This window comes from Cherax quadricarinatus, chromosome 40 (genome assembly GCF_038502225.1).
Source record: "Cherax quadricarinatus isolate ZL_2023a chromosome 40, ASM3850222v1, whole genome shotgun sequence".
Lineage (NCBI taxonomy): Eukaryota > Metazoa > Arthropoda > Malacostraca > Decapoda > Parastacidae > Cherax > Cherax quadricarinatus.
Genome location: NC_091331.1, coordinates 26,547,425 through 26,569,602, shown reverse-complemented (window position 1 = coordinate 26,569,602; position 22,178 = coordinate 26,547,425). Strand labels below are relative to the sequence as shown.

The window sequence follows — 22,178 nt, the reverse complement described above, 5'->3', positions numbered from 1 at the left end:
AGTTTTTAGCAAGCCGCTAACCAGACTGAGAGTCTAAGATCAAAATGAATTTTTTATGAGAGCGCCACAGAATTTGGTTAACACCTGCCTATCCGATGTTATCCTGACTCCAAATAACTTCGAACAGGCGATAAATGACATGCCCATGCACTCTGCCCCAGGGCCAGACTCATGGAACTCCGTGTTCATCAAGAACTGCAAGAAGCCCCTATCACGAGCCTTTTCCATCCTATGGAGAGGGAGCATGGACACGGGGGTCGTCCCACAGTTACTAAAAACTACAGACATAGCCCCACTCCACAAAGGGGGCAGTAAAGCAACAGCAAAGAACTACAGACCGATAGCACTAACATCCCATATAAAAATCTTTGAAATGGTCCTAAGAAGCAAGATCACCACCCATCTAGAAACCCATCAGTTACACAACCCAGGGCAACATGGGTTTAGAACAGGTCGCTCCTGTCTGTCTCAAATATTGGATCACTACGACAAGGTCCTAGATGCACTAGAAGACAAAAAGAATGCAGATGTAATATATACAGACTTTGCAAAAGCCTTCGACAAGTGTGGCCATGGCATAATAGTGCGCAAAATGCGTGCTAAAGGAATAACTGGAAAAGTCGGTCGATGGATCTATAATTTCCTCACTAACAGAACACAGAGAGTAGTCGTCAACAGAGTAAAGTCCGAGGCAGCTACGGTGAAAAGCTCTGTTCCACAAGGCACTGTACTCGCTCCCATCTTGTTCCTCATCCTCATATCCGACATAGACAAGGATGTCAGCCACAGCACCGTGTCTTCCTTTGCAGATGACACCCGAATCTGCATGACAGTGTCTTCCATTGCAGACACGCAAGGCTCCAGGCAGACATCAACCAAATCTTTCAGTGGGCTGTAGAAAACAATATGAAGTTCAACGATGAGAAATTTCAATTACTCAGATATGGTAAACACGAGGAAATTAAATCTTCATCAGAGTACAAAACAAATTCTGGCCACAAAATAGAGCGAAACACCAACGTCAAAGACCTGGGAGTGATCATGTCGGAGGATCTCGCCTTCAAGGACCATAACATTGTATCAATCGCATCTGTTAGAAAAATGACAGGATGGATAATGAGAACCTTCAAAACTAGGGAGGCCAAGCCCATGATGACAGTCTTCAGGTCGCTTGTTCTATCTAGGCTGGAATATTGCTGCACACTAACAGCACCTTTCAAGGCAGGTGAAATTGCTGACCTAGAAAATGTACAGAGAACCTTCACGGCGCACATAACGGAGATAAAACACCTCAATTACTGGGAGTGCTTGAGGTTCCTAAACCTGTATTCCCTGGAACGCAGGCGAGAGAGATACATGATTATATACACCTGGAAAATCCTAGAGGGACTAGTACTGAACTTGCACACGAAAATCACTCACTACGAAAGCAAAAGACTTGGCAGACGATGCAACATCCCCCCAATGAAAAGCAGGGGTGTCACTAGCACGTTAAGAGACCGTACAATAAGTGTCAGGGGCCCGAGACTGTTCAACTGCCTCCCAGCATACATAAGGGGGATTACCAACAGACCCCTGGCAGTCTTCAAGCTGGCACTGGACAAGCACCTAAAGTCTGCTCCTGACCAGCTGGGCTGTGGCTCATACGTTGGTTTGCGTGCAGCCAGCAGTAACAGCCTGGTTGATCAGGCTCTGATCCACCGGGAGGCCTGGTCACAGACCGGGCCGTGGGGGCGTTGACTCCCGGAACTCTCTCCAGGTAAACTCCAGGTAAACAGTGGAGTCAGAATTCAAATGCTGTGGATTCCATCTCGCATTGATCTTTAGATGCATAATAGAACTGATGAATTGGCTAAGTTGTATGCTTTCAAAAAGGGGGGTAGATTACAATCTTGGCTTGTCAGTTAGCAGTTTTAGAACAGTAATAAGAAATGAACTTCAGCTGAATTTTATTAAGACTCGGGGAGATTGACACCAGTCAGTCCATCTATCATCATTCTATCATGCAGGAGGAGCCAGCAAAATAAGCAGACTCTTGGATGTCACTACCACCCGTCTCCGGCTGGGTTACAAGTATTTTGGGCAGGTTAAATCGCCACCACCAGATGTAGACCAAACAAAATGTAAACTTTGCCAGATGGACTATTGTCACACCTTGCATCATTACGTACTGGAGTGCAATAAAATTAGTGAATTCAGAGACAACTCACTCAGAAATGTTCAAGATATGTCTATTTTTTATCCACAGTGGTATGTTACAGACCATTCTGGAAAAATACCCTGACTTTGCTCCTTGTAAATAAAGCATTACCATGTGGGTGTGTGTGTGTGTGTACTCAGCTATTTGTGGTTGCAGGGGTCGAGTCATAGCTCCTGGCCCTGCCTCTTCACTGATTGCTACTAGGTCCTCTCTCTCCCGGCTCCATGAGCTTTATCATACCTCGTCATAAAACTATAAGAACGTAAGAAAGAAGGAACACTGCAGCGAGTCTACTGACCCATGCGAAGCAGGTCCATATCACCCTCCGGCTTAGCCCAATGACCCACCTAGTCAGGTCACTTCCACTTCAGGAAGGAGCACGGCATCAGACCTAGTAGCACAAGCTGGTCAGGTCCAACTCTCGCCCACCCACACCCACTCATGTATTTATCTAACCTGTTTTTAAAACTACACAACGTTTTAGCCTCTTTAACCTTACTCGGGAGTTTGTTGCACTCATCCACAACTCGATTACCAAACCAGTGCTTTCCTGTATCCTTCCTGAATCTGAATTTTTCCCAATTGAAACCATTGCTGCGAGTCCCTTCTTGGCTGGAAATTTTCAGCACGCTATTTACATCACGTTATTTATTCTTGTTTTCCATTTATACACCTTGTACAATAATGTCCCACCATTATTATACAAGCGAGTGGCCCATGTCCTTTCGCATGCTATTTCATTACTTTTTAACAAGTCACTAGAAACTAACACCTTCGTGAAACTACTCAAGACAGCAAGGGTTACATCAATTCATTAAGATGGTGACCTTACAGATGTAAACAACTATAGGCCAATATCAAACTTACCACTGCTATCCAAAATCTTTGAGAAACTCGTGCACAGGAGACTGTATTCATTCATAACGGCACAAAACATACTCAACCCCTGCCAATTTGGATTCAGGAAAAATAAAAGCACTAATGATGCAATTGTAAAAATGCTAGATCTGCTTTACTTAGCATTGGAAAATAAGGAATATCCGCTAGGAATTTTTATTGACCTAAGAAAAGCTTTTCACACAGTAGACCACGGCATCCTACTCCACAAACTTGACCATTATGGTATAAGAGGCCATGCGCTTGCATATTTCAAATCCTACCTTACTAATAGGTATCAGTATGTCACCATTAAAGACACAGCATCAGCACGGCCACTTGATACTGGAGTTCCGCAGGGAAGTGTCCTTGGACCCCTGCTCTTCCTCATTTACATCAATGATCTTCCAAACGTATCCCAACACTTTGCTGACGACACGACTTATGTCATCTCTCACCCTAATCTTGCCACCCTCAACACCTTTGTTAATGAGGAGCTGCTCAAAATATCAACTTGGATGACTGCCAATAAACTTACACTTAACACTGACAAAACCTACTATATTATGTTTGGTAGCAGAGCAGGTGCTGCGCAACTTAACATTAAGATCGACAGCACTCTAATTGCCAGACATAAAGAGGGCAAATTTCTAGGCCTATACCTCGACAACAACCTGAATTTCAGCACCCATATCCAACACATATCAAAAAAAGTATCCAAAAGAGTTGGGATCCTCTCCAAGATACGATACTACGTGCCGCAAAATGCCCTCCTCACACTATTCCATTCACTCGTTTATCCATACCTCACCTATGCTATTTGTGCTTGGGGATCACCGCAGCAATACACCTAAAGCCACTAATAACTCAACAAAAAGCTGCAATAAGAATAATCACTAATTCCCATCCCTGGCAACACACCCCCCACTCTTCATAGATCTAAACTTACTCCCTGTTCAGAATATCCACACTTACTACTGTGCAGTCTACATATACAGGACCTTAAATTCCAATATTAACCTTTACCTAAAATGCTTTCTTGATAGTTGTGACAGGACCCACAGGCATAACACCAGACACAAACATCTCTATGACATTCCCCGTGTCCGACTAAACCTTTACAAAAAAAACTCAATGTATGTCAAAGGCCCTAAAATCTGGAAAACACTACCTGAAAACTCTAGAACAGCAGACACATTCATCACCTTTAAAACTACTGTTAGAAAAACATCTCCCTGATACACCCCATCAACTAACTACATAAAAACCACCTGGTGGTCCACATTTACACTCACTCGCTCACCCATTTGACGAGAAGAACAGAAGTACGTATCCTAATCTTAAAATAATGATTCCAAACTAGTCATAAGTTTCCCTATGATACTCCAATATAGAAACCTAGTATTGTGCCAAAACAAAAGCATTCACATTAATGTAAGTTTGCCCGAAATGCCTAGCCATGCTAGGTGTTCTAGTGGCCCCCTCTGTAATTATTATTTTACTACATGTAAACCACAAAATAACCAAAATCTGTAAACCCTGCATTGTAATCCTTATAGAGAATAAACTTTGATTTGATCATATCCCCCCTAATTCTACGCCTTTCTAGAGAGTGCAGATTCATGGCCCTCAGTCTATCCTCATAGGGAAGATTTCTGATACATGGGATCAACTTGGTCATCCTCCTCTGTACGTTTTCCAGTGCTCTTGTATTCATTCTGTAATACGGTGACCAGAACTGTGTAGCATAATCTAAATGAGGCCTAACCGAGGATATATAGAACTGAAGAACAACCTGAGGACTTATATTATTTATGCTTCTAACTATCAAGCCAAGGATTCTGTTAGCTTTATTGTGAACACTAATGTATTGTTGTTTTTGTTTTAGATTACAGCTAACCAGAACTCCTAAATCCTTTTTGCAATCAGTAGTATTAAGATCTACATTATTTAGATTAAATGTGGCTTGGTTGTTTTCCTCTCCACCTTTTAGAACTTTGCATTTGTCTATTGAACTGCATCTGCAGCTCTAGGTTCCTGCCTCCACTACGTCACTTTATAGGCTATTCCACTTCCTGACAACTCTGTGACTGAAGAAATATTGCCTAAGTAAGTAAGTTTATTTAGTTATACACAAATACAGTTACATAGATTATCATACATAGCAGCATATGTGTAAAGTACCTAGGATAACCCAGAGAAGTCAGACTCTCAGGAGTCTTCAACTTCCAATTGTGACCCCTTGTTTGTGTGTCCTATCTCTGGAACATCCTGTCATTGTCCACCTTGTCAATTCCTCGCAGCATTTTATATGTCATTATCATGTCTCCCCTGACCCTCCTGTCCTCCAGTGTCATAAGGCTGATTTCCCTTAACCTTTCTTCATAGGACAACCGCCTTAGCTTTAGGACTAGTCTTGTTGCAAACCTTTGCACTTTCTCTAATTTCTTGATGTGCTTGACAAGGTGTGGGTTCCAAACTAGTGCTGCATACTCTCATATGGGCCTGACGTATATGGTGTACAGAGTCTTAAACGATTCCTTACTGAGGTATCGGAACGCTATTCTCAGGTTTGCCAGATGCACGTATGCTGCAGCAGTTATCTGATTGATGTGCGCCTCAGGAGATGTGCTCGGTATTAAACTCATTCCAAGATCTTTTTAAGTGAGGTTTGCAGTCTTTGGCTACCTAGACTATACAGTGGACCCCCGATTAACGATCTTTTTTCATTCCAGAAGTATGTTCAGGTACCAGTACTGACCGAATTTGTTCCCATAACAAATATTGTGAAGTAGATTAGTCCATTTCAGACCCCCAAACATACACGTACAAACGCACTTACATAAATACACTTACATACAGTGGACCCCCGGTTAACGATATTTTTTCACTCCAGAAGTATGTTCAGGTGCCAGTACTGACCGAATTTGTTCCCATAAGGAATATTGTGAAGTAGATTAGTGCATTTCAGACCCCCAAACATACACGTACAAACACACTTGCATAAATACACTTACATAATTGGTCGCATTCGGAGGTGATCGTTATGCGGGGGTCCACTGTAATTGGTCGCATTTGGAGGTGATCGTTAAGCGGGGGTCCACTGTATTCTGTCTGTGGTCTTCTTTGCCCTTCCCCAATGTTCATGACTTTGTATTTGGTGGGGTTAAATTTAAGGAGCCAGTTGCTGAACAAGGCTTGTAGCCTGTCCAGGTCCCTCTATAGTCCTGAATGATCCTCGACCAATTTTATTCTTCTCATTACCTTCACATCATCTGCAAACGGACACTTCTGTGTGTGTGTGTGTGTGTGTGTGTGTGTGTGTGTGTGTGTGTGTGTGTGTGTGTGTGTGTGTACTCTTAGTTGTACTCACCTAGTTGAGGTTGCAGGGGTTGAGTCCTAGCTCCTGGCCCCACCTCTTTACTGGCCGCTACTAGGTCACTCCCTGAACCGTGAGATTTATCATACCTCTGCTTAAAGCTATGTATGGATCCTGCCTCCACTACCTCGCTTCCCAAACTATTCCACTTCCTGACTACTCTGTGGCCGAAGAAATACTTCCTAACATCCCTGTGATTCATCTGTGTCTTCAACTTCCAACTGTGTCCCCTTGTTGCTGTGTATCATCTCTGGAACATCCTGTCTTTATCCACCTTGTCAATTCCTCTCGGTATTTTGTATGTCGTTATCATGTCCCTCCCCCTCTCTCCTGTCCTCCAGTGTCGTCAGGTCGATTTCCTTAACCTCACCACATAGGACATACCCCCTTAGCTCTGGGACTAGTCTTGTTGCAGACCTTTGCACTTTCTCTAGTTTCTTCACGAGGCTATGTGTGGGTTCCAAACTGGTGCCGCATACTCCAATATGGGCCTAACATACACGGTGTACAGGGTCCTGAACAATTCCTTATTAAGATGTCGGAATGCTGTTCTGAGGTTTGCTAGGCGCCCATATGCTGCAGCAGTTATTTGGTTCATGTGCACTTCAGGAGATGTGCCTGGTGTTATACTCGCCCCAACATCTTTTTCGTTGAGTGAGGTTTGTAGTCTCTGGCCCCCTAGACTGTACTCCGTCTGCAGTTGAACTCAAGGAGCCAATTGTTGGACCAGGTCTGCAGCCTGTCCAGATCCCTTCATAGTTCTGCCTGGTCTTCAATCGAATGAATTTTTCTCATCAATTTCACGTCATCTACAAACAAGGACACTTCAGAGTCTATTCCTTCCATCATGTCGTTCACAAACACCAGAACAGCACTGGTCCTAGGACTGACCCCTGTGGGGCCCCGCTGGTCGCAGGCCCCCGCTCTGACGCCTCGTCTCGTACCATGAATCGCTGTTGTCTTCCTGACAAGTATTCCCTGATCCATTGTAGTGCCTTCCCTGTTATCCCTGCTTGGTCCTCCAGTTTTTGCACTAATCTCTTGTGTCAAACTGTGTCAAATGCCTTCTTGCAGTCCAAGAAAATGCAATCCACCCACCCCTCTCTCTCTCTTGTCTTAATGCTGTCATCATGTCATAGAACTACAGTAGGTTTGTGACAGGATTTCCCTTCTCTGAAACCATGTTGGCTGCTGTTGATGAGATCATTCCTTTCTAGGTGTTCCACCACTCTTCTGATAATCTTTTCCATGACTTTGCATACTATACATGTCAGTGACACTGGTCTGTAGTTTAGTGCTTCATGTCTGTCTCCTTTTTTAAAGATTGGGACTACATTTGCTGTCTTCCATGCCTCAGGCGATCTCCCTGTTTCGATAAATGTACTGAATATTGTTAGGGGTACACACAGCGCCTCTGCTCCCTCTGTCAGGACGCATGGAGAGATGTTACCCAGCCCCGTTGCCTCTGAGGTATCTAGCTCACTCAGAAGTCTCTTCACTTCTTCCTCGGTTGTGTGTACTGTGTCCAGCACCTCGTGGTGTACCCCACCTCTCTGTCTTTCTGGAGCCCCTTCTGTCTCATCTGTGAACACTTCTTTGAATCTCTTGTCGAGTTCCTCACGTACTTCACGGTCATTTCTTGTTGTGTCTCCCCCTTTCTTCGTTTTCCTACTGATGTGGCTGTATAACAGCTTCGGGTCAGATTTGACTTTTGCTGCTGTGTCGTTTTCATATTGTCGTTGGGCCTCCCTTCTTATCTGTGCATATTCATTTCTGGCTAATCGACTGCTCTCCTTATTCTCCTGGGTCCTTTGCCTTCTATACATCTTCCATTCCCTTGCATTCCATTCCCTAGTTTTTGCCTCCCTGCACCTTTGGGTGAACCATGGGGTCATCGTGGCTTTCTCATTATTCCTGTTAACCTTGGGTACAAACCTGTCCTCAGCCTCCTGGCACATTGTTGTTACATATTCCATCATCTCATTAACTGGCTTCCCTGCCAGTTCTCCGTCCCACTGAACCCCATTCAAGAACTTCCTCATTCCCGTGTAGTCCCCTTTCTTGTACAGATCCTCCATCACAAATCCGGCATCATTGGAACCTGTAGTGTGCCGGATTACTGAGTTTGCCGGATTACAGAGTGGTTAAGTTAGAATACACTTAATAAAATTAACCAACTTGACTTCCACAAAGTTCATTGAACATCGGCAAAAATGGAACATTTCCACTACTTTGAGCTCAATTTCAAGGCACTTTTCGTCATGAAAGCAATCAAAATCATGTCTATTTCTGTTATATATCTTCCATTCTATCAAATGAGTCCAAAAAAATGAGAATATAACCATAAAAAACATACAAAAATACTTCTTTCTTTCAACACACCGGCCGTATCCCACCGAGGCGGGGTGGCCCAAAAGGAAAAACGAAAGTTTCTCCTTTTACATTTAGTAATATATACAGGAGAAGAGGTTACTAGCCCCTTGCTCCCGGCATTTTAGTTGCCTCTTACAACACGCATGGCTTACGGAGGAAGAATTCTGTTCCACTTCCCCATGGAGATAAGAGGAAATAAACAAGAATAAGAACTAGAAAGAAAATAGAAGAAAACCCAGAGGGGTGTGTATATATGTGCTTGTACATGTATGTGTAGTGTGACCTAAGTGTAAGTAGAAGTAGCAAGACGTACCTGAAATCTTGCATGTTCATGAGACAGAAAAAAGGACACCAGCAATCCTACCATCATGTAAAACAATTACAGGCTTTCGTTTTACACTCACTTGGCAGGACGGTAGTACCTCCCTGGGCGGTTGCTGTCTACCAACCTACTACCTATAATACAAAAATACTGTATACTGCAAAGAGAGAGCTAATGGCTGAGAAGTGAACTCCCTTATTTATCATCCGTCTTTTTTATTTTTGTTGTACGTTAAGAAGCATATTTCCATCATACATTGCACAAGTTTCAATGAGATAGCCCAACAAACAACCTAGAAAAAAAAAATATTTAGCAAAAATCATATATGGCAAGCCCAAGCCAGGTACTGGAAATAAGCCACTTTGTCTGACTTTTCTGGGTTATCCTAGGTTCTCTATACATACACTGCTATGTATGATAATCTATGTAACTGTATTTGTGTATACCTGAATAAACTTATTTACTTCTAGTCTGTCAACTGAGTACAAGAAACCGCCCATTCACTTATTTCAACTACCCAATAAAGTGGTCAGAAATTGGCAATTTAGCTTATTTCACACAAATTTCAACAGATGCCAATTTCAAAATAGGATCCAGAATAAACAATGCAGACATTCCTGGCACTAAAATAACATTTTCTATGTTCATTAGTCATGGCTACAGGCCTGTCTTATATTACTCTTGCTTACCATTTGGAATTTTTATTTACAAAAAAATAATAGATTTACTGCTATGCAGACTGCTGCATTATTGTAATAATTGTATAAATAATGTCAATCCATTCTTGACTGTGTATTGGAATTTGGACTGGCAGGCGGGCAGGTATTCGACGGTGATGTCATATGTTTATTCCTGAGCTTCGCTAAAGAATAGAACATTTTCGATACTGTGAGCGCAATTTCAAGGTACTTTTCGTCATGAAAGCAATCAAAATCATATCTATTTCTGTAATATATCTTTCATTCTATCAAATGAGACCGAAAAAAATGAGAATATATCCATAAAAAACATACAAAAATATACCGCTAAGCTGCTGCTAATGGCTGAGAAGTGAACTCCGCTATTTATGGTCTGATTTCTTTCATTTTTGGTGTACATTAAGAAGTATCTTTCCATCATACATTGCCCAAGTTTGAATAAGATAACCCAACAAACAACTGAGAAAATAATAATAATAATAATATCTTTATTTACTACACCTACATGTACAAGGTATACAGACATAGCTGACATCAGTGACATACTACTATATAGAAAGCCACTTGTTATGCAGAGTATTTCAAGAAAATTAGGTCAGTGTCCCAGGATAACACCCACACTAGTCGGCTAACACCCAGGTACCCATTTACTGATGGGTAAACAGACAACAGGTGTAAAGAAACACGCCTAATGTTTCTACCCTGGCTGGGAATCGAATATTTACCGAAAATCATATATGGATAACCCAAGCCTGGTACTAAAAATAAGCCACGTTGACTTTTTTGGGTTATCCTAGGTTCTCTACACATGCTGCTGTGTGAGATAATTTATATAGAGAAAATAACTTTTGTTTCAGGTTTATGGTGCAGTACGAGTGTATATCACAGTTAGCCCTGTGCTATACTCCGTTTTCTCTAATAATGGTATTTGTATACCATATCCTCTTCATACCTCCGTCGAACTGCTGGTGTTATGCGAAATATTATTTATTCTGGAGTATTTAACATGTTTTATGTTATTTATATTGTTTATTATGTCATATTAGATCAATTGTGATAGGCAAATAAGCTGTAATGTTGATATTAGCGTAATAATAAAGCATGTTCTCCTGCTTCATGAACTGAGCTCATGGCAAGGATAATGTACTGTGTAGGTGCTTTACATAATGAGAAGCATTTCTTTTATTCATTGAAACCATGGCTAGGGCTAAAAGTAAACAGGTTAAAACAATAAATGGAGAAAAAGAAATTGGAATGACTTATGCAGCAAGTAGCGCCACCAAACAGTACCAGCAGGTTGGTGTGGCGACCCTGGAAATTTGAAATTATGCTACCCAAAATTAATGCCGAATAACTGAAGGAACCAAATAACTGATTGCCGGATTTGTGATGATGGACCTGTAGTTTGGCTTCATTCGCCCTGGCCTTACTGCTTCCCCCTCCACTTGTAGCTCTACTCTGTATTCGAAGCTTAAAACCACATGATCGCTGGCCTCAGGGGGTCTTTCATATGTGTGAGAGAGAGAGAGAGAGAGAGAGAGAGAGAAGAGAAGGGAGAGAGAGAGAGAGGGGGAGAGACAGGGAGCAAAGAGAGGGGGAGAGACAAGGGAGGAGGGAGGGAGGAGAGAGAGAGATGGAGATGGGAGAGGGGAGAGATGTTAGAGGGGGGAGAGGTAGGAGAGAGAGAGAGAGAGAGAGGGGTGGATAGTGGAGTGTTAGAGGGAGGGAGGGAGGGTTATCAGGTCAGTTTACAGGAAGGTGTGAAATCCTGTGTATATGTATATGTACTACAGCTTTTACAAGTGCCTGACTGCTTGTTCGCGTGTGTGTGTGTGTGTGTGTGTACTCGCCTAGTTGAGGTTGCAAAGGTCGAGTCCGAGCTCCTGGCCCCGCCTCTTCACTGATCGCTACTAGGTCACTCTCCCTGAACTGTGAGCTTTATCATACCTCTGCTTAAAGCTATGTATGGATCCTGCCTCCACTACATCGCTTCTCAAATTATTCCACTTATTGACTACTCTGTGGCTGAAGAAATACTTCCTAACATCCCTGTGATTCATGTGTGTCTTAACTTCCAACTGTGTCCCCTTCTTACTGTGTCCAATCTCTGGAACATCCTGTCTTTGTCCACCTTGTCAATTCCTCTCAGTATTTTGTATGTCGTTATCATGTCCCCCCCCATCTCTCCTGTATTCCAGTGTCGTCAGGTTGATTTCCCTTAACCTCTCCTTGTAGGACATACCTCTTAGCTCTGGGACTAGTCTTGTTGCAAACCTTTGCACTTTCTCTAGTTTCTTTACGTGCTTGGCTAGGTGTGGGTTCCAAACTGGTGCCTCATACTCCAATATGGACCTAATGTACACGGTGTACAGGGTCCTGAACGATTCCTTATTAAGGTGTCGGAATGCTGTTCTGAGGTTTGCTAGGCGCCCATATGCTGCAGCCGTTATTTGGTTGATGTGCGCTTCAGGAGATGTACCTGGTGTTATACTCACCCCAAGATCTTTTTCCTTGAGTGAGGTTTGTAGTCTCTGGCCCTTTAGACTGTACTCTGTCTGCGGTCTTCTTTGCCCTTCCCCAATCTTCATGACTTTGCACTTGGTGGGATTGAACTCCAGGAGCCAATTGCTGGACCAGGTCTGCAGCCTGTCCAGGTCCCTTTGTAGTTCTGCCTGGTCTTCGATCGCATGAATTCTTTTCATCAACTTCACGTCATTTGCAAAAAAGGAACACCTCAGAGTTTATTCCTTTCGTCATGTCGTTCACAAATACCAGAAACGGCACTGGTCTTAGGACTGACCCCTGTGGGACCCCGCTGGTCACAGGTGCCCACTCTGACACCTTGCCACGTACCATTACTCGCTGCTGTCTTCCTGACAAGTATTCCTTGATCCATTGTAGTGCCTTCCCTCTTATCCCTGCTTGGTCCTCCAGTTTTTGCACTAATCTCTTGCGTGGTACTGTGTCAAACGCCTTCTTGCAGTCCAAGAAGATGCAGTCCACCCACCCCTCTCTCTCTTGTCTTACTGCTGTCACCTTGTCATAGAACTCCAGTAGGCTTGTGACACAGGATTTCCCATCCCTGAAACCATGTTGGCTGCTGTTGATGAGATCATTCCTTTCTAGGTGTTCCACCACTCTTCTCCTGACAATCTTCTCCCTGACTTTGCATACTATACATGTCAGTGACACTGGTCTGTAGTTTAGTGCTTCATGTCTGTCTCCTTTTTTAAAGATTGGGACTACATTTGCTGTCTTCCACGAATCAGGCAATCTCCCTGTTTCGATAGATGTATTGAATATTGTTGTTAGGGGTACACATAGTGCCTCTGCTCCCTCTCCCAGGACCCATGGAGAGATGTTATCTGGCCCCATTGCCTTTGAGGTATCTAGCTCGCTCAGGAGCCTCTTCACTTCTTCCTCGGTTGTGTGTACTGTGTCCAGCACCTGGTGGTGTGCTCCACCTCTCCGTCTTTCTGGATCCCCTTCTGTCTCCTCTGTGAACACTTATTTGAATCTCTTGTTGAGTTCCTCACATACTTCACGGTCATTTCTTGTTGTCTCTCCTCCTTCCTTCCTTAGCCTGATTACCTGGTCCTTGACTTGTTTTCTTCCTGATGTGGCTGTATAACAGCTTCGGGTCAGATTGTGTGTGTGTGTGTACACTCGCCTAGTTGTACTCACCTAGTTGAGATTGCAGGGGTCGAGTCCAAGCTCCTGGCTCCGCCTCTTCACTGGTTGCTACTAGGTCACTCTCCCTGAACCATGAGCTTTATTGTACCTCTGCTTAAAGCTATGTATGGATCCTGCCTCCACTACATCACTTTCTAAACTATTCCAATTCTTGACTACTCTGTGGCTGAAGAAATACTTCCTAACATCCCTGTGATTCATCTGTGTCTTCAGCTTCTAACTGTGACCCCATGTTGCTGTGTCCAATCTCTGGAACATCCTGTCTTTGTCCCCTTGTCAATTCCTCTCAGTATTTTGCAAGTCATTATCATGTCCCCCCTATCTCTCCTGTCCTCCAGTGTCGTCAGGTTGATTTCCCTTAACCTCTCCTCATAGGACATACCTCTTGGCTCTGGGACTAGTCTTGTTGCAAACCTTTGCAACCTTGTGTGTGTGTGTGTGTGTGTGTGTGTGCGCATGTGTGGGTGTGTGCATGTGTGGGTGTGTGTGAGGGTGTGTGTGTGTGTGTGAGGGTGTGTGTGTGTGTGTGTGGGTGTGTGTGTGTGTGTGTGGGTGTGTGTGTGTGGGTGTGTGTGTGTGGGTGTGTGTGTGTGGGTGTGTGTGTGTGGGTGTGTGTGTGTGTGTGTGTGTGTGTGGGGGTGTGTGTGTGGGTGTGTGTGTGTGGGTGTGTGTGTGTGGGGGTGTGTGTGTGGGTGTGTGTGTGTGTGGGTGTGTGTGTGTGGGTGTGTGTGTGTGTGGGGTGTGTGTGTGTGTGGGGTGTGTGTGTGTGGGGTGTGTGTGTGTGTGTGTGGGTGTGTACTCACCTATTTGTACTCACCTATTTGTGGTTGCAGGGGTCGAGTCCTAGCTCCTGGCCACGCCTCTTCACCGGTTGCTACTAGGCCCTCTCTCTCCCCGCTCCATGAGCTTTATCAAACCTCGTCTTAAAACTGTGTATGGTTCCTGCCTCCACTACGTCATTTTCTAGGCTATTCCACTGCCTTACAACTCTATGACTGAAGAAATACTTCCTACTATCTCTCTGACTCATTTGTGTCTTCAACTTCCAATTGTGGCCTCTTGTTTCTGTGTCCCCTCCCTGGAACATCCTGTCTTTGTCCACCTTGTCTATTCCACGCAGTATTTTATATGTCGTTATCATGTCTCCCCTGACCCTCCTGTCCTCCAGTGTCGTCAGGCCGATTTCCCTTAATCTTTCTTCATAGGACATTCCCCTTAGCTCTGGAACTAACCTTGTCGCAAACCTTTGTACTTTCTCTAGTTTCTTGACGTGCTTTATCAAGTGCGGGTTCCAAACAGGTGCTGCATACTCCAGTATGGGCCTGACATACTCGGTGTACAGTGTCTTGAATGATTCCTTACTAAGGTATCGGAATGCTGTTCTCAGGTTTGCCAGGCGCCCATATGCTGCAGCAGTTATCTGATTGATGTGTGCTTCCGGAGACATGCTTGGTGTTATACTCACCCCAAGATCTTTCTCCTTGAGTGAGGTTTGCAGTCTTTGGCCACCTAGCCTATACTCTGTCTGTGGTCTTCTGTGCCCTTCCCCTATCTTCATGACTTTGCATTTGGCAGGATTAAATTCGAGAAGCCATTTGCTGGACCAGGTGTCCAGTCTGTCCAGGTCTCTTTGAAGTCCTGCCTGGTCCTCATCAGATTTAATTCTCCTCATTAACTTCACATCATCTGCAAACAGGGACACTTCTGAGTCTAACCCTTCCGTCATGTCGTTCACATATACCAAAAATAGCACTGGTCCTAGGACCGACCCCTGTGGGACCCCGCTCGTCACAGGTGCCCACTGTGATACATCATTACGTACCATGACTCGTTGTTGCCTCCCTGTCAGGTATTCTCTGATCCATTGCAGTGCCCTTCCTGTTATATGCGCCTGATGCTCTAGCTTCTGCACTAATCTCTTGTGAGGAACTGTGTCAAAGGCCTTCTTGCAGTCCAAGAAGATGCAATCAACCCACCCCTCTCTCTCTTGTCTTACTTCTGTTATTTTATCATAAAACTCCAGAAGGTTTGTGACACAGGATTTGCCTTCCGTGAATCCGTGCTGGTTGGCATTTATACTCCTGTTCCATTCCAGGTGCTCCACCACTCTCCTCCTGATAATCTTCTCCATAATTTTGCATACTATACACGTCAATGACACAGGTCTATAGTTTAGTGCCTCTTTTCTGTCTCCTTTTTTTGAAAATGGGAACTACATTTGCCATCTTCCATACCTCAGGTAGTTGCCCAGTTTCCTGGGATGTGTTGAAGATTGTGGTAAGTGGCATGCACAACATATCTGCTCCCTCTCTAAGGACCCACGGAGAGATGTTGTCCGGTCCCATTGCCTTTGAGGTATCGATGTCCCTTAGCAGTTTCTTCACCTCCTCCTCATCTGTATGTATGTCGTCCAACACTTGTTGGTGTATTCCTTGCTGGTGTCCCCATCTGGTCTGTCCCCCCAGAGTCCTTCCTGTCTCTACTGTAAATACTTCCTTAAATCTCGTGTTGAGCTCCTCACATACCTCTTGATCGTTTCTTGTGAGTTCTCCACCTTCTTTCCTCAGCCTTATCACCTGGTCCTTGACTGTTGTCTTCCTCCTAATGTGCATACTCGTTTCTGGCTCTTCTACTAATCTCCTTGTTTTCCTGGGTCCTATGCCTCCTGTACCTTTTCCATTCTCTGTTGCACTTAGTTTTTGCCTCCCTACACCTTCGGGTAAACCAAGGACTCGTTTTGGTCTTCCTATTATTTCTGTTTCCCTTGGGAACAAAACTTTCCTCTGCCTCCTTGCACTTTGTTGCCACATATTCCATCATCTCGTTTACTGATTTTCCTACCATTTCTCTGTCCCACTGAACCTCCTGCAGGAAGTTTCTCATACCTGTGTAGTCCCCCCTTTTATAGTTTGGCCTGTCCCCTTCAGTTCCTGTTACCTTCTCCACTTGTAACTCTACTATATAGTCAAAACTCAGAACCACATGATCGCTAGCTCCAAGGGGCCTCTCGTAAGTGATGTCCTCAATGTCTGAACTGCTCAGGGTGAACACAAGATCCAGTCTTGCTGGCTCATCCTCCCCTCTCTCTCTGGTTGTGTCCCTGACATGTTGATGCATGAGGTTTTCAAGTACCACATCCATCATCTTGGCTCTCCATGTTTCGGGACCCCCATGTGGCTCCAGGTTTTCCCAGTCGATCTCCCTGTGGTTGAAATCGCCCATTACCAGTAACTTTGCTCTGCTCGAGTGAGCTCTTCTTGCCACCTCAGCCAGTGTGTCCACCATCACCCTGTTGTTTTCTTCGTACTCCTCTCTTGGCCTCCTGCAGTTCTGTGGTGGGTTATACATCACTCCAATGACTACTTTATGTTCTCCAGACTGAATTGTACCTACAATGTAGTCTCTTTCTCCAATCATGTCCATGCCTTCCATTTCCTCAAATCCCCATCGGTGTTTTATGAGCAGTGCAACCCCTCCTCCCCCTCTACTCCTTCTATCTTTCCTCAGGATCTGATATCCTGTTGGGAAGATTGTGTCTGTTATTGTCTCAGCGAGTTTTGTTTCTGTGACTGCTATGATGTCTGGGGATTCTTCACTGATTCTTTCATTCCACTCCTCATGTTTATTCGTTATTCCATCTGCGTTTGTGTACCAAACCTTTAGTTTCTTTTCTATCATTGTGGTCATGCAAGTATATTGGGGTTGGGGGAGCGAGAGCCTTTGTGGGGGCCTATATGGGGCTGTGGTGTAGGTGGGGTTTGTGTTGATGGGGGTGGGGTCAGAATGCCCATAAGGGACAGCTGTTGGGGTGAGGTTTGTGATATGGGGGTTGGTGGCAGAGGGAACAGTGAGTGGGTTGTAGTATAGGTTGCTCAGTTGCGTTGGGAGTGTCGCGGGTGGAGTCTTTTGGTGGGAGATTCTGTGGGGTGTGTTTGCCCTTCCTCCTGTGTCTGGGTCCTGCTCATTTTCATTGCTTCTCGTTCCTCCTTGCGTCTCTGTACCCTCTCTTTCAGTGTAGTCCTTTCTTCTTGTGTTCTGTCGCGGTCAAGGTATACTCTCTGGTACCCCTCTTTGTCCCTCAGTCTTGCTTTCTCTTGCAGAATCCTGATTCGAACTGATTCTTCCTTGAAAGTTACTCTGACAGGCCTTATCCTTCCACTCGCAAACCACCCAATTCTCTGAAAATTTGTCACCTGGGTCATATTGCCCTCCCCTATTGTTTTCATGATGCCTTCAATCATTTTTTTCTCCTCCTGTTTTATTTCTTCAAAGTTGGCCCCCTTGGCTTCTTGGAGCCCGTACACAAAAACTGACCTCGCCCTTTCCTCCTCCCACTGAGTCTCCATCTGCTTCCTCTGAGGCATTTTATTTCTTTCCATTGACATGTTCTTGCCTTCAGTCCCTGTCATATCTGAAACTTCTATGCTCAGTGAACTGTCTTTCCTGACCAGCTGTCCCTTGCTACTGCAGTTGGCTGTTAGAATCTCTGCATATAGCATACCTTCATTGTCTTCGGACCTGTCGTTTGATCTTAGTGTGCTCATCGTCTTTTCCCTGGCCCCACGTGGGTCTGATAGGGCCTTCGTGTACGGCATGTCTCCGTTGTTGCTTACCATCCCCTTGTCTGCGCCTGACTTTGAATTTCCTGATGTCACCTCTGAATTGTCATTTGTCTCTAATCTGTTTCAGGCTTTGCAGTTTCTCTTCTAAGCACTGTGTGTGTGTGGGTGTGTGTGTGGGTGTGTGTGTGTGTGTGTGTGTGTGTGTGTGTGTGTGTGTGTGTGTGGGTGTGTGTGTGTGGGTGTGTGTGTGTGGGTGTGTGTGTGTGAGTGGGTGTGTGTGTGTGAGTGGGTGTGTGTGTGTGGGTGTGTGTGTGTGGGTGTGTGTGTGTGGGTGTGTGTGTGTGGGTGTGTGTGTGTGGGTGTGTGTGTGTGGGTGTGTGTGTGTGGGTGTGTGTGTGTGGGTGTGTGTGTGTGTGTGTGTGTGTGGGTGTGTGTGTGTGGGTGTGTGTGTGTGGGTGTGTGTGTGTGGGTGTGTGTGTGTGGGTGTGTGTGTGTGGGTGTGTGTGTGTGGGTGTGTGTGTGTGGGTGTGTGTGTGTGGGTGTGTGTGTGTGGGTGTGTGTGTGTGGGTGTGTGTGTGTGGGTGTGTGTGTGTGGGTGTGTGTGTGGGTGTGTGTGTGGGTGGGTGTGTTTGTGTGGGTGGGTGTGTGTGGGTGGGTGGGTGTGTGTGGGTGGGTGGGTGTGTGTGGGTGTGTGTGTGGGTGTGTGTGTGTGGGTGTGTGTGTGTGGGTGTGTGTGTGTGGGTGGGTGTGTGGGTGTGTGTGTGGGGGTGTGTGGGTGTGTGTGTGGGGGTGTGTGGGTGGGGGTGTGTGTGTGTGTGGGTGTGTGGGGGTGTGTGTGTGTGGGTGTGTGTGTGTGGGTGTGTGTGTGTGTGTGTGTGTGTGGGGGTGTGTGTGTGTGTGTGTACGTGTGTGTGTGTGTGTACTCACCTAGTTGCGGGGGTCGAGTCCGAGCTCCTGGCCCCGTGTGTGTGTGTGTGTGTGTGTGTGTGTATGTGTGTGTGCGTGTGTGTGTGTGCACGTGTGTGTGTGTGTGGGGGGGGGGGTGCGTGCTTGTGTGTATGCATATATTTGTACGCTCATGTGCATGTGTGTGTGCGTGCGCCCTCGTGTGTGTGTGTGTGCGTGCGCTCGTGTAGGTGTATGACCCACTTAGTATTTGTATTTATAACTCGTTACAATTGTGACCAGGTGTGGACGTATCAGTGGCTCATTACTTAGTAATTTGCTCATGACTGTAACCATGTATAGGAGTGAGGCTGATTCATTACCTTTGTAACTTGCCATGATTGTGACCAGATCTACCTGGAGTTCACTACCTTTGTAACTAGTTCAGCTGTCATAACTTTGGAGTCCAGTCCCTGGATCCATTATGTACCTTTGTAATCTTGACTACTGCCCACAGGATGGGTATAGGGTGCATAATAGATATTAAACTATTAAACTAACTAACTTGTCATGACTGTGACCAGATATACCAGGAATTCATTACCTTTGTAACTTGCTCAGCTGTCAAAACTTCAGGGTTCAGTCCTTGGACCCATTATGTACCTCTATACTCTTGACTATTGCCCACAGGATGGGTATGGGGTGCATAATGAAGATATTAAACTAACTGTCTAAGGCCTACTTTTACTGGAAAGTAGTCTCCCTCTCTCCTGCACACCCTAGCTTGAGTCTGGATATTAAATAACCAAGGTGACATCATGCATGTCTAAGATGTACTTTTACTTTAATTATTAAATGTTTTATTTAGTGTAATATAATTTGCATTTAAATGAGCTTTGTTACGAACACCACAGATCAAACCTTGTTCTTATAGGATGCCCTACTTGTGTTCCTCTCATTAGTAAACATTTCCTGTTGTTTCAGATACGGGAAATACCTGCAAGTCTTCTTGGAGAAGCATTGAGCTATAGATGCATACTGAGGGCACAAGCTGTGACAGAGGCAAGCTCATTGTCACCTTTGCTTGAAACCTACATAAACAAGGTATAGTTTCTACCTTAATTTTCAAAATGTTTTTTGATGAGATTGGCAATTATTTTTCCTGGTTGCTCATTTCACAAGCTTTGGGAAGCTTTGTGGATACTTGAGTGTTATGAGCAAATTCTTCATAATAGCTCAGAAAAGTCTTTGACATTCATGAAATGGAGATAAGAAAGTGAAACCATAGTGTAATGGACTAATATCAGGGAGGAGGTTGCCACTTTAACAAAGTCCATCATATTTAAGTGATTGTTGCAGTGGACTACTGGACATGGACTAATGTCCTTTGTAGCAGTTTTGTCTGCTGCATTGATGTCACTACTGTATGCACTGAAAATAAACTTCAACATTACAATACAGCACAGTACCTGAAAATAAGAGTGAAAAGTACAGTAGAGCACAGTAATTTTTCTTAATTTTTCTGGTGGCTGGAAGAGTTTACAGTTGGATTCACAGATTATGAAAGGAGCTGTAAATCTCCACCATTAACATTGTAGATGGTGTGGGGGAGGTAGATGGTATGGGAGATGTAGATGGTGGAGACATTGATGGTTCAGTCCTACTTGTTGGTGTGGGAGATAAAGAATGAGGAACAGAGAATTCAGCTTCATTTGTTTGGTGTGTGGATGCTTCTCTGACGTTTTCCTTTAAAGAGTTGAAGTGTGGTTAATAGGCCTGCACCCCTTTGGTCCAGTGTTTTTGTTAGTGAATTTACGTATGTCAGGAATAACGAGTGACATAAGTAAATTTGATGATTACTCAAAAAGAGGCCTAATAATAGATTCTGAGAAGGACACGAATGAACTTCAGGAGGATTTGAAAAAGTTAATGTTGTGATCTGAAAAGTGGCAGAGGCAATTCAGTGTGGACAAATGTAAAGTCCTAATCCTTGGAAATTATAATAACTCTTAACCCTCATCGTTATAAACTAGGTGATGTAGAGCTTGAAAATGTGAGAAACGCTTGACTCATGGTAAGCAGAAATCTGAAGCCAGAACAGTGCCTAAGTGTGTGCAATAAGGCTTACAGATTACTTGGATTAACCCTTTGACTGTTTTGGTCGTATATATACATCTTATGGAGAGTAAAAGAAAGGTAAAGAGAGTGGTGAGAGAGTGCAAAAGGAGAGCAGATGATAGAGTGGGAGAGGCACTGTCAAGAAATTTTAATGAAAATAAGAAAAAATTTTGGAGTGAGTTAAACAAGTTAAGAAAGCCTAGGGAAAATATGGATTTGTCAGTTAAAAACAGAGTAGGGGAGTTAGTAGATGGGGAGATGGAGGTATTGGGTAGATGGCGAGAATATTTTGAGGAACTTTTAAATGTTAAGGAAGAAACAGAGGCAGTAATTTCATGCACTGGTCAGGGAGGTATACCATCTTTTAGGAGTGAAGAAGAGCAGAATGTAAGTGTGGGGGAGGTACGTGAGGCATTACGTAAAATGAAAGGGGGTAAAGCAGCTGGAACTGATGGGATCATGACAGAAATGTTAAAAGCAGGGGGGGATATAGTGTTGGAGTGGTTGGTACTTTTGTTTAATAAATGTATGAAAGAGGGGAAGGTACCTAGGGATTGGCAGAGAGCATGTATAGTCCCTTTATATAAAGGGAAAGGGGACAAAAGAGACTGTAAAAATTATAGAGGAATAAGCTTACTGAGTATACCAGGGAAAGTGTACGGTAGGGTTATAATTGAAAGAATTAGAGGTAAGACAGAATGTAGGATTGCGGATGAGCAAGGAGGTTTTAGAGTGGGTAGGGGATGTGTAGATCAGGTGTTTACATTGAAGCATATATGTGAACAGTATTTAGATAAAGATAGGGAAGTTTTTATTGCATTTATGGATTTAGAAAAGGCATATGATAGAGTGGATAGAGGAGCAATGTGGCAGATGTTGCAAGTATATGGAATAGGTGGTAAGTTATTAAATGCTGTAAAGAGTTTTTATGAGGATAGTGAGGCTCAGGTTAGGGTGTGTAGAAGAGAGGGAGACTACTTCCCGGTAAAAGTAGGTCTTAGACAGGGATGTGTAATGTTACCATGGTTGTTTAATATATTTATAGATGGGGTTGTAAAGGAAGTAAATGCTA

General features: G+C 44.2%; 1 protein-coding gene across 2 annotated transcripts in view; it reads left to right on the top strand.

Annotated features, from left to right (window-relative positions):
- The window catches only part of LOC128687317 (golgin subfamily A member 4-like), a 177,275-nt gene that overhangs the window by 106,054 nt on the left and 49,043 nt on the right, over nucleotides 1–22,178 (top strand). For both annotated transcript variants that reach the window (XM_070092798.1, XM_070092797.1), the window contains exon 6: nucleotides 19,973–20,092. In XM_070092798.1, the coding sequence (XP_069948899.1) occupies nucleotides 19,973–20,092 (120 nt within the window). The remainder of the gene's footprint in view (nucleotides 1–19,972; nucleotides 20,093–22,178) is intronic.